Genomic DNA, 12,673 nt, shown 5'->3' on the forward strand with positions numbered 1-12,673 from the left:
CCAATGTTAGTGCTGGCATAAGCAAAGCGGGTAACACAGGGGCAAGAACAAATATAGAGGAAGCAATAGGTAAGGGCAAGATCACTTATTTTTAGCATCATTGTAATTTGGGGCTGTTTCGAAGTTCTTATGGAACCACTGTGGAAGACAGGTTCTTTTTACTATCAGAGTGGATAGTTAAAATTGCTGCCAATTTGAATTCAGTTTAATCAGCTTGAAAGAAACTACAGAACAGAAAAAAAAAAGAGAAATAGTTGACTTAAAGGGCAAGGTTGGGGGAAGACTACAGAAGATGACCAATTGCTTTTAAGATACTTAGGAGGTTCAAGACTGGTGTCTTACGGTGTGTTAATAAGGTACAAACAACTAAAAGAACTATTAGGGAAAAAGCTAGGGATAAAGCAACTGTAACTGTGTATCTATTTGCTTATCTCTGCCTCTTTGAATATACAGAGATGAAGTGTAGAAAAATGCGTATAAGGAGGAGTGATTTTTAACTTCTTAAGACTAATCATGCTGAAGAACACAGTCCCGAAAATAGCCCTGCCCTGTTTTCTACAGATGTAGACCTCCAGTTTATTGTTGATTTAACTGATGGCTAGTGAATGATCCAAAATTACTTATTCCCTTTCTCAAAAGACATGCCTTTCTATTGCTTAAATACATTCAAAGAACCACTGATGTAGAAAAAAAAATCCATACCACATACATGTTAAAGCAGTCAAGTAATATACAGAAATTGAGAAAGTTTGATTCCTTGACAATGTAGCACCAATGAATTCTAGTTCTAAATTTTGTGTGACTTGGTCTGGCAGGGTTTTCCCAAATTCACTCTAGCTTGGATAGAGACTAGCAGTTCTGTGTCTTATTTTCAGCCTTGTGGCTGGTGTGTTAAGATCTCTTTGTACTCTGAGTTCCATATTGCACCATATTGAGGTTTTTCATGTAAAACAATTTTATTTGTAGTCACAGGCTACAGAGCGAATACATCATGTGCATGGTCTGGCATCAGGGGACCAAAGTTGCATCTGCAGCATGACTTCCTTTACATTTGTGAGAACTCAATGAAAAAGAATTAGAGATAAGTAGTAAGGTTCTTTTTTTGTAGTATTTGATATTTTGTATAAATAGTGCAGTTAGTAAAATCATGCAGTACCTAAAACAACAAAAGCAGTTAGCAGATACTACATCTGCATAGGGAAATTTTAACCCATTTAATTCCGCTTCAGGTTTGAGACTTTTATAATGACTTACAATTCTCATTGGATTAAGACACGAGTTTTCACAGAATACTATGGACTTCTCACAAAAACAGTTTCTACTGTTTTGTAGGCAAGCTTTTAAATTCAGGAAACTTCAAGATTGGCATTCAGTAATCTAAATACATTCCTATGTAAATCCTGCATTTAATGACAGCTGATTAAGTTACTTTACACTAGAGTCATAATTTTAAAGCCTGGCAAATAAGGATTTAATATTTTCGTCAACTTTCGTGGACTTTCAGCATGCTTATGTGTTGGACTGCTCTTCCTTTTTTACAGGCATTTAATAGGTCTGCCGGAGTTTTAAAAAGTCTGTCTTGCTGTAAGATTTTCAATACTGTTGTGAACTTTTTTTTAAAAAATCTAACTAGGTGATTTGCCATGTTTCTAAATGTTTTATTAAATTTGAAGACAAATTTGTTTTGCAGTTACAAAAATATCTACCGTGAGCTGGAACAGAATATCAAAACAGCAGATGCTGTTGAAGACTTACGGTGGTTTAGAGCGAATCAAGGTCCAGGCATGACAATGAATTGGCCTCAGTTCGAGGTAAGGTCACAGTACTTAAAACCCAGATTTATTTTGTTTATTTTTTCTTTTTTTTGGTCATATACCTTTCTGGAGTAACTCTTAAATTCAGGCTTCTAGCAGTGACTTTTTTTGTTTTTACAAGTCATAGTAGTTTTCTTTTCTTGATTTCCATTGGGTTCTCCTCATCCCCCAACTTTTGGGGGTGATTTTATCAGGCACTTATTTAACCAGAAAAGCGGTAAAACAAAAGCTCTGTAGTGGGTTTGGGGGGTTTTTTAAGCTAAAGGCATTACTGAAGTCATTTGTAAGCCATGGTTTAGTTGATACACCTCTGACACCTGTATATGTTATCCCGTGTGTTTTACTTCTCCCCTTTGGTGTCAGACTTCAATCTGAATCTCCTTGCTGTTAGCAGGTAATTATAGTGTAGGCAGCAAAGACTTTGAAAAAGTTTGAACTAAATGCTTCAATCAGCCCTGAAAATTGGTATTTATGAATCTTAACAAGTGTTTTCAATACTGCTATATGAAAAAAGTTCCATCTTTAACCAGTTAGTAATTTGATTGCTGAATGCCATCTTCAAAAGAAAGTGGTGGGGTTTTTTTCAACATAGCTTATAAGAAACAAGTACCAAAATGTATCAGTGAAGATCATATTATCAGAGTATCAAATGGCAAGAATTGAGTTTGTCTGACCAGAATCATGGGTCTAGTTAAAATAATTTCTAGGCATTAATTTAATGGAGTGGAAGCATCAACTCTAGAGTGTTCACTGTTCCCTTATTAACCATAATGGAAAATATCACTTGTTTTTAAAATATGAGTAACTTCAGATTAGAAGGTTTGAGGAAGAAAACTAATAATAACACTGCAGAATTTCTTTGCCCGAAGCACTGAAATACAGTTACTTCTATGTGGGGAAATTACCATCCTTTTCCATAAGCATTATAATTAACAGATTAAATACTGTTGTTACTATTTTTCTAATCAAGTGTTTTCTCATTTACACGCTACAAGGATGACGTAAGTAAAAAAAAAAAATCATGATCAAATGAATATTAAATTGCGTTATAAACCGCTCATATACATAGGTCAGTGGTCTTTAAACTACGGTAACTCAGAAATCCAATATATGTGTGTACAAAGTTAAAATAATGAGGTAAAAAAAGTTGGCCAGAAATGACTTGAGTGACTGACTGTGCTACATGTATAAACCAGTAGAAATAGCAACTCGCAAAATCTTAATTTCCTATTAAAAATACTTATCTCAAATGCTATCTTCTGTGTAGCAAACTATCAAACATTTTTTTTACCTTTAAGTCTTCTGAAATGAAACATGTCTCAGCATAGGATATGTGCTTGCATGCAGGTTGTTCTCTGGTTTATATTAGTACGCAGCTTAGTTTGACTTGATAGGTAGAAGTTGTGTTTGGACTTACATGCCTGTCTGCCTGCCTCCCGAAACATCTGGATGGTTCAAAACATCGAGGAGGAGATACTTTACAAATGGCATCATGAGTCTTGTCAACACTTGTGTTGGTTTGAGCCTTAACTTTTATGGATGGCTTTTAAGGATAGTAAATTTCACTAAATCTAAAGCGAAGTACCTTAAGGGCTCAAATCTTAGGGACAGGACAAGTGTTATACAATGACCTTCTTCATAGGTCATTCTTGGAGCACTTCTTGAGAAGTAAGCCATGTCTTAAATTGGATTATAATATCTTTTTAAATTAAATGTAAGGTTTACCTTTTAAAGCCACATGTCTTGGCATTATTTGAAACAGTGAGCCCTCTGAGTACAACTTGTAAAAAGCTGCACTGGCCAACTCCTTTGATTTTTTTTTTTTTTTTTTTTCCAGTTGTCTGCCAGATATCTGGTATTCTAAGTCTTTTCAGGATGTTCACAAGTACAGATAACCTTGGGATTTTGTGAGTAGCACAGATATCTATTTGCATTGCTAGGGTAGGCACTAGATGAGAACTATAACTGAAACATTTAGAGTAACTTATCTTTTTAAAAATAATTGTACTGCTGTATGTATAAATATATGTTCCATAACTCAATCTGAAAATTAAATATGATAATGACTTGTTCAATTAATTTTCTTAATCGCGTTTTGCATTCATTTGTAGGAATGGTCTGCAGATCTGAATCGCACTCTCAGTAGAAGAGAAAAGAAGAAGGCTTCTGATGGAGTGACTCTGACTGGTATTAATCAGACAGGAGATCAAGTTTCACAGCCTAACAAACATAGCAGGTATTTTTTTTCATGCCTAAAAAGACTGATTGGAAAGGATTCTTATATTGTAGTACACTAAGCTCTACAGAATCAAAAAGTCACTGTCCAACCAAATGTTAGTTACCTGTGAGCATTTTTAGTGATGTGTTTCTGCAGCTTACAAAATACTTTGGAAATTATTCTCCATTTTCCAGTTCTCTTTCCATTGGGAATTAAAAGAACCCAAACTTCATGAGAAACTGAACTTCCTGTAACTAATCTGGTAGTTAATCTGTTGCTATCTTCCCATTTCTAGAAATGACAGTTATACTTTGAAATCATGGCTTGCAAAATGTTTAGTCACTTCAGAATTCTGGATGTGATTAATACAAAACTGTTAACATCAGCTGCTTTAGAAAGGGACGAAACTGGCTAGGAAGACTGCACTGCCTTTTATTGCAGGCAGTGAAAAAAAAAAAAGACATTATGAAGGATATTCTTATTCTGGAGGAATGTATTGTATGTGAGACTTCCCAAACTTTCTTGGGTCTTATGCTACACTTAGTAGATGTCTGGTTTTTTTGTTTGGTTTTTGTTTGGGGTTTGGTTTTTGTTTGGTTTTTTTTTTGGCTGGAGAAGGGATCTGCTAAGAAAATACACTCAGTGGGACACCTATGACAGTGTTTCACTCTTAAACAGATAGGGTCACCATAATGCTCTTTCTTTTCCAAATTAGCAGTCTTAGTGTCCAGAGTAACACAGTGCAGTCAGTACAATCAAGTTACAATCCATTTGAAGATGAAGATGATACTGGGAGTACTGTCAGTGAAAAGGAGGACAATAAGATCAAAAAGTTGGTGAAATGTTGTTTTTTTTAACTGTTTCCACACTTGCACTTTCTCTATCCAGGGTTTTCTATTTTTGGTTTCTATAACACTATGCTGGTCAATGCATGATGCCCTTTTGAGCAGTTATGTAAGCAACACTGTAACCTAACTTGTTTTTTTCAACAGATGCCATATCTGTTGCCTTGATCTTTGGTTTGAATGTACTGGGGTTATTGGCAGTTGCTAACAGAACAGCTGTTGCTTTTTTCCTTCCTTTACCAGCCCTATAAAATGTTAAAACTGACGTGTGTTTCTGGTGAAACGGCTTCTGGAGCTTTACTGCTCTGTGTGTTCTCGCTGAATAAATCTGCTTTTACGAATGCTTTCTTTTTATTTAGGACCTTCTCAAACAGCTTCCTGTTGCTTCAGTATGCACACCTAGGGATGTCACACCACTCTCTTAAATGGCATGTGCATGCTCAACACTGAACTTTCCTTTAAATGATCAAGTTGTTGCAGTATAATGAAGTTTCTTTGGTGGATTGCAACATACAAAAAGTATTGAAAGCTATTGTAGAGGCATATAGAGATTTGGGAGGAAAGTTCTGCAAAGCAATTTAAATGTCTTATCCTAAACCAGATAATTCCTCTCATCTACTACCTGCATACCTTTTGGCTTTCTAGAGTAAATAATCCCATGGGTTATATACATTTATTGATAGAGAAGTTTTTGGAGTTTGCAGATAAGTTGTCTTTGTTACCTTTTTCTTTTGCCTTTTTCTGACTTCATAAATGTACTGCAAGAATGCTTTTTTTTTTTAATAAGGTATTGTCAGCTAGAGATAGGTGAGAAGATACCAGAAATAAAGCTTCAAAACTGGGCCTTAAAGTGGAGTTTAAGCTTAATTAGGGGAACTGATATCTTAGTGGTATTTTTAGTCTCCTATTTTAAGAGCAGAAAAGAATAATTTAAAAATTGTTTTCAGTGTTAGCAGCTATGAAAAAAACCAAAGCTACCCTACAGATTGGTCTGATGAAGAGTCCAACAATCCCTTCTCTTCCACTGATGCAAATGGAGACACCAATCCATTTGATGAAGATACCTCTCCTGCAATGGAGGTGAGAGTACGGGCCCTCTATGACTATGAGGGCCAAGAGCAAGATGAGCTCAGCTTTAAAGCTGGTAAGTTTACAGCATTCACTTAAAATATTTGTCAGAAGGAGAAAGGAGGGGAGGAGCTTTTACTTTCTGAAGTCACCTGTTTCTCTGAAAGTACAACTCCTCTTACAGGATCTTATCTAACCCCCCCTCCGCCAATAGAGCTTCTTAGTATTCACTGGAAGCACTGGCTTCTAATCTATTTGGAATGTGTTGGGATGTGTCTGTCTGGGATATTCCTTTCTTCTGTCTTGTGTTAAACAAAATGAGCTGCAGGATTGATAATCTGGTCTCTTTTTCTTAGCTGGTGACAGTAACAGCTGCTGCTTTTAGCTGTCTAGAAATGCCAGCGCTATAAAGTTTATTTTATGAAAGGAAAATACTACAGCAGCTAATCTTAAACCAATATCTAATCAACTGATGTTTTTTTCTGTTTAAACTGGAAGTATCCCTTTTTTGACCTTCAATTTCTTACAGTGCTAAGTTTTTAAGGTTGAAAGCTTAGTCATGGGCAGGTAATTTCTTACTCTCTTTCCATCCCCCTTCAGTGTATGTTATGCACAGTAACTGTCTTTACCTTTTTTTTTCATCTTACACTGTATTACGGTACACTAACTATACATCTCCCTTCTTAGGATGTTGTATTTCCCTTGAGCTGTCTTTTTTTTTTTTTTTTTTTTTTTTTTTTTTTTTTTTTTTACATTTTACCTCACTGCAATGGGATTTCAGAGAACAGAATAGAGGCAACAGACAGGAGAGCCCCATGCCACAGTTTGTTTCCACACACATGAAGTTAGCACAGGGGTATGGTGGCTGCACGCCATGGATGCTGCTGCCTCCAGTTTGTCTGAGCTGGTTCTACCAGCTGTTGTGCACTGAGTGCCTGGGCATCCTACTCAGCCTCCGACGTAGGAGACTTAAAGCGTCTCGTAAACCGGCCAGCCTGGATGCAGCACCCTCTAGTGATGAAAGGTGAAATCTACACCCTGTCCATGCTTTTCGATTGTTCTACTGTCTTGCCCAGAATTGCACATGAAAAGTTTACTAACCAGGAATTCCAGAACGAAATTGCAGAAGTAGTTTAGCAAAAGCAAACAGAACTTCAGTTTGTGAAAAGGAGGTAGGCATTCTCATTGTTTTCCTCTCTCTTCCTGTTTGTTTGCCATTTACTTCCTTCTCCTGTAATGATTGATTTACTCGTAGAGGAAAAACGGGATTCGGTTGTTTGAGAGAACTTGTGGTTCTCCTTCCCTTTCAGCTGGGGTTTGTAAGAAGTATGGTACTTCTGCACCACCTGCTATGGGTCTTAGATGGCCATTAAAGCTGAAAGTTAATGCAGTAGACAAGTCAATGATGTAGCTAATCAGTGAACCACTACACTTCCATCCTGCTTATGGAGAAAAGTGCTGCTCAGAACAGTGTACTTCCAGGTCACATTCTAAATGCAGTTTGTGTTTTTTAAACCAAAACTCCCACAACTCAGGTGATGGTGCTCCTGCGTTTCACTCACCTCTCTCCTTTTTTAGTAGTGAAACTCTATATACCTGACTACTCTTCTTAGTAGGCAAGTATTGTAGGCTTCCAGAGAGGAGGAATGGGTTGGTCTGTCCATTAATTTTGCTGAATTGTGCCCTGACAGAAGGACAGTAGTAACAAAACATCTGGAACTTCCTCTGGAATGCACAGCAATAAAAATATTCTTCATTCTGTAGACTTCAGCTGCTCCTTTTTTCTCAGCAGGGGATGAAAGTATGCTAATCCTCTTGAAATATATGTATTCTGCCTGTGAAGCAACAGGGTGGCATTCCAAGGGTTTATCATAACGAGTCTTTCAGTGGCAAAACTATGCAATGTTTATACGCACATGTAATGGCTAAATACAAAGTTAGGTATTGTGTGATTTTTGTACCAGCAGTGTGACTTGCATTAAACTACTTGAACCAAGTAGTTCTCAGTGTGAGGTCTGTAGAAATAAGGTACAGGAAGTATGAACTGTGAGATGTACATAGGCTTAACTAAAAAATATCTTAATACCTTTGAAAGAAGAGCATTAAAGTATCTTATAACACCGAAGTATGATTGTATCAATTGTAGGAAAGGGATGACATGCTATACTATGAATCCCCTTACAGAAGCTGAATCACAGAATAGCTAGAGTCAAACATGTTCATTTTTCAGGCAGAAGTATTAGTGTGACTAAGTTTACACTGAACATACAAAAGGCTAAGGAAAATTCACCGGGTCAAGCAGGAGCTGATTTAAATTGTACTCACTCCCATGCTCTATGCAGACTATGCTTAGACTCCTAAGCAGCTGTCAGCAGAAGCTTAATGCATTTGAGGAGTTGGTTTAAATGTACACAGATATTCTCAGATGGGATTTCCAAGAGTATTCAAAGAATTTGCCCACAAATCTTTAATGACTACTTCTAGGTACATGCTGGAGAATATATGCTCTGCATAGTGTCCACTAAATGTACTTGAAATACATGAAATTCCTTTTTATTAGTGGAATACTTTATATATCTTGTGGGTTTTTTTCTTTGCAAAAAACTATGGGAAGCTTCCAAAGAGGAAGAATAACTTTGTTTATTCATATCTTATGAGAGGTTTTATAATCGTGTAATGGGATGGGACAAACCATTTACCATGTGTATATCTCACCCTACTGTGCCTCTGCCATGGCTGAGAAGAAATAGCAACAGTAAATGTAGACCACCTGATGTTGTCAAAACGTATTATTGTATATGCTGTCTTTATTGCAGCTGTTAGACTGTGTTTGTTGTAACTGTTGTGCAGATGCCACGTAAAAGTGGTAGTATTTTCATAGACCTCCAAGATCACTGAGTTTCCAAGTCCTAGCTGTAAATACAGATGCAGCTGCATTGAGGCTCACTGTTAACGCAGTGTGGCTTTTTCATAGTCATTGTTTTCATTCTTTATTAACATACACTTCATAGCAGTGGTGAGAAGGCTTAGAATTGTACCCTCATTCTGCAGCACTAGAAATGCTGGGAAAAATTGTAAAATGTCTCCATAAGCCCAGTACAGTCTGCGGTGCCAGACATTTGTTCATAATGTTCTCTTATTAGTTATGTGGTAAATTTACAAACTAGAAGAGATGAGGCTGTAACCTTTTCTATCTAACAGAGGAGCTATAGAAGATGGATATCTTGAGAAGATTATGAAGCTTGTCCATTTTTACCAAAGAATTTATAGTCCCTTGGCTAGTTCATGTTCTCCTAAATGATACCAAGACACTGTATATTTGTAGCCATTGGGGACTATATTCAGTGGTTAATATCTTCAGAATGTTATTTCCTATTGCTAACTAAGATGAAATACAAATCAGTTTTATCTAGGGAAATAATTTGACACAAATAAGTTGTACATGAGGAATTGTTATTCCGTGTGGCCCTGTTTGCCTGGCTGAGGTAGACATTCATTTGCTAATATACAGCACCTTGGAATCTGCAGACTCTCTAATGCCAAAGTATTTCCTGAGAATGTCGAAGATTAGACGTCTGTGACTGTCAAAAGGATGTTACGTTATAGTTAATGTGTGTCTGAATGGATAATCAGTGTCATCTTTTGCTGTGTAAGTTAGGAAGCAAATTCTGAGTTACTTTTTCTGGAGCTACAACTGTACATTGGTTTCCAACAATATAAAGCTAGAGTGCTCGAAGGGGAAGTTAAATCTCAACCCTTATATTTCTTATCATAAAGTGAGGAAAGGAGAGAGAGAGAGAGAGCTGTAATGAAGTGTAAGGTAGAAGATTCCTTTAAATCTTTCTGCATCACAACCTAATAGTGGCATACTGAAAAGCTGCAAGTACAATTCAAGAGAATTTCACTGCCATGTCTTAATTTTTGTAACATTTTCCTCATGTTCCACAAACATGTATATTGACAGTAAGCCTAATGAAACATACATTTCACTTGCACTGACATTTTGTTGAAGGTCCTAAATGTAGGATTATTCTGCTTGTTTAGAGGTAGTTGTATTACCCACAATGATCTTTGACTGTTCACACCCTTTAGGTGTAAGGGAGTCTTCGATCTTACAGCGAAATAGCACTTGTATATAACTTCAAAAGTCTGCATTTTTTATTGTGCTTTAAAAAACATTGATGGTATTTTGAAAAGGTCATAATGTAATGTTTCAGTTTCACAGTAGCTTGCTTCTTCCTATTTTCTTGAAATTGGGGACCTTTCATCCCATATGCAAATCTGCAAGTGGTATTCTCAATATCAAAAGCATGATGAGCAAAGAAGGGGGAGTTTCTACCAGGGCCTGGGGTGGACAACAGAAAAAAGTAGACATATAGATAACTGTCATATTATCTTCCTGTTGTTACTTTAAAGGTTATTGTTTGTTAACAATGTTCCTTCTTTCTTTCAGGGGATGAGTTAACTAAAATGGAGAACGAAGATGAGCAGGGTTGGTGCAAAGGGCGTCTGGACAATGGACAAGTTGGTTTATATCCAGCAAACTATGTAGAACCAATCCAGTGACAAAGGAGACAAAGTTAATAAAGAAGTGTTACAGAAGCTCTGTAGGCCTGTACAGTATATATTTAAAGTGAGAGGAAGCTGAGTGATATATAGAGTGTATATATTTTAATGAAAAGGCGAGAGCTTGATACCGAGATCATGGTGATTTAAAGACAGAAGTTTGAACTAATAATTTGACATTGTTTTCAAAACTTATGCACAATGCAAAGGAAAGGGGTTAGGTTGAAAAAATAGTATGATAGGAAAAATACTTCTTAAGCTTTTTCTTCCCATGTGGTTATTGTGAATCCTAAACATTCTTGCATTTTCTATGCTTGTGCCTCATCCTACCCTAGATATGTGGCTTATGCTCACTTTTGTTTAATCAGATATTTTAAGTGACCTTCAGTAACTTGCAACTTGAATTTTAAAGATTATTATAGTTAATTTTTTATTTGTTCTTAGCGATGTCTGAAAGATGCAGTATTTTTTTATTTAAATGCTATGTAGTTAAACACCTTTTTGTATGCTTGGATTTATCAATTAATACTTAAATTATGACATAGATTTAGTCACCAGTTGACTGAATGAAAACTTTTTCCATGTTGTAGTAATCTTTCTATGTTGTCGGCATGGCTTGAAGTTGTAAAACAAATACTGTATTTAATAAATATCTGTTACGGAAGGTTATTTGTAGCAGAGATATCTGCAGGTGTCATGAGTGGGGATTCTATTATGAACGTTGTTTATGTGGTTTGACACTTAAACTAAGAGTTTTCCATCTAGATCGTAAATGGCACTCAAAAGAAAGATAAATTATGCATAAGTCCCAGATTAGTAGCTATTTCCAGCACATGTTTGCAGGGAAAAAAAATAATCTCCTTTAAACTGCTAAAGATTTTTGGGTGATTCGAAATGTTCAATCTGTGAAGGCTCATTTTTATGGACAGAGAAGACTGTAAAATAGACTAAATGCTTTTTATTAAGAGTCTATGTTGTGTATATGTACATATAATTTGATATTTCAAAATATAAAGAGCATGGCTATTAGTTATCAAGCCTTTTGATGTCAATAAGATTTAGACTGTTTTAAGAGTTTAAATTATATTTAAATCTGCTTTCCTGCCGTATTCATTACTGTACCATAGACAAAGTATTCTGTGATTAGATTTGCGGAAGTACAGTAAATACACTAACATACTCAAAATTAGTATTTATGGATAAATTTGTGGGTCAAAATATAAACTAGCTTTAGTCCTTACATGGATTATTGTAGCAGAACACTGTAAAATCTACATTTGTTTGCAGTTACAACTCAGTCATCTGTAATCGTGTCAGACAGTATAAGCATTTGTGACATTTAAAACTGAGTTGTAAAATTATAGCAGATTTATGTTTTAAAAAACTAAGTTATCAGGTAAGTAAATATGCTATGTTAGGAAGCTACACTGTAATGAAGCTAACAAATCTATTTTGAGGTAACTATAAAACACTGTTGGTAGTTTTGGACTTTATCATTTGCTTTTTGAGCTTATATTTAGTAATTTTCAATAAATCAAAATGTGCAAGCTTAGAAAGTTGGATGTATGTATATGTATGTCAAGGAAAACTTACCAACATAATTGCTCATCCACAAGACCGTTACTAAAGTTGTCAGGAATTACTGGTTTGGGTCTCTGTATTGTAAAATATTTTAGAAAACAATAAAATCTGTTAATCTCTTAAATACACAGAATGGACTTTTACTATTTCAATGTATGTGAAAATAGTCTTATGAAGTAAACAATCTGTGCATTTCATTGCAATTCAAGGTGATAAAATCTGCATTGCCTAGAAGAGCCATAAAGTGGAGGATGACATCATTGCATTGTGCTGTTAACAAAAAAGGGGGGGTGCTGTGCACAGGGGCTCTTGGCAAGACATTGCAGCAAAACCTTTATGGAAGGAGACCATGTCTTTTATGGGTATGGAGAATCTACTGTGGTGCTGCTTTCTGTGATATAGTCAAGCCTGATACAGCTTTGGTGAGCAGCTAAGCTATTTTTTTAGAGTATCTGAAACTTCTACCTTTTGTGAGTTTTCTTGCTGACAGGCAATAATTAACATAGTAGTGTTTGTGATGGCTAGCTGAAAATTTTCTCTCTTCTCTCCCATCAATACTACATCTTTTAATCTAAATAAAG

The 12,673-nt window shown here is 35.9% G+C and overlaps 1 protein-coding gene across 3 annotated transcripts in view; it reads left to right on the forward strand.

Moving 5' to 3' along the window:
• Nucleotides 1-12,216, forward strand: part of PACSIN2 (protein kinase C and casein kinase substrate in neurons 2) — a 64,231-nt gene extending 52,015 nt beyond the window's left edge. Inside the window, exons 7-11 of one of the 3 annotated variants that reach the window (XM_065631054.1) lie at nt 1,691-1,811; nt 3,926-4,050; nt 4,748-4,864; nt 5,825-6,021; nt 10,399-12,216. In XM_065631054.1, coding sequence (XP_065487126.1) covers nt 1,691-1,811; nt 3,926-4,050; nt 4,748-4,864; nt 5,825-6,021; nt 10,399-10,511 — 673 coding nt within the window. In that variant the 3' untranslated portion in view covers nt 10,512-12,216. The remainder of the gene's footprint in view (nt 1-1,690; nt 1,812-3,925; nt 4,051-4,747; nt 4,865-5,824; nt 6,022-10,398) is intronic. The other 2 variants (XM_065631064.1, XM_065631074.1) reach the window with 2 other exon arrangements.
• The last annotated feature ends 457 nt before the right edge of the window (nt 12,217-12,673 follow it).

The sequence above is a fragment of the Caloenas nicobarica genome, chromosome 1 (assembly GCF_036013445.1).
Source record: "Caloenas nicobarica isolate bCalNic1 chromosome 1, bCalNic1.hap1, whole genome shotgun sequence".
NCBI lineage: Eukaryota > Metazoa > Chordata > Aves > Columbiformes > Columbidae > Caloenas > Caloenas nicobarica.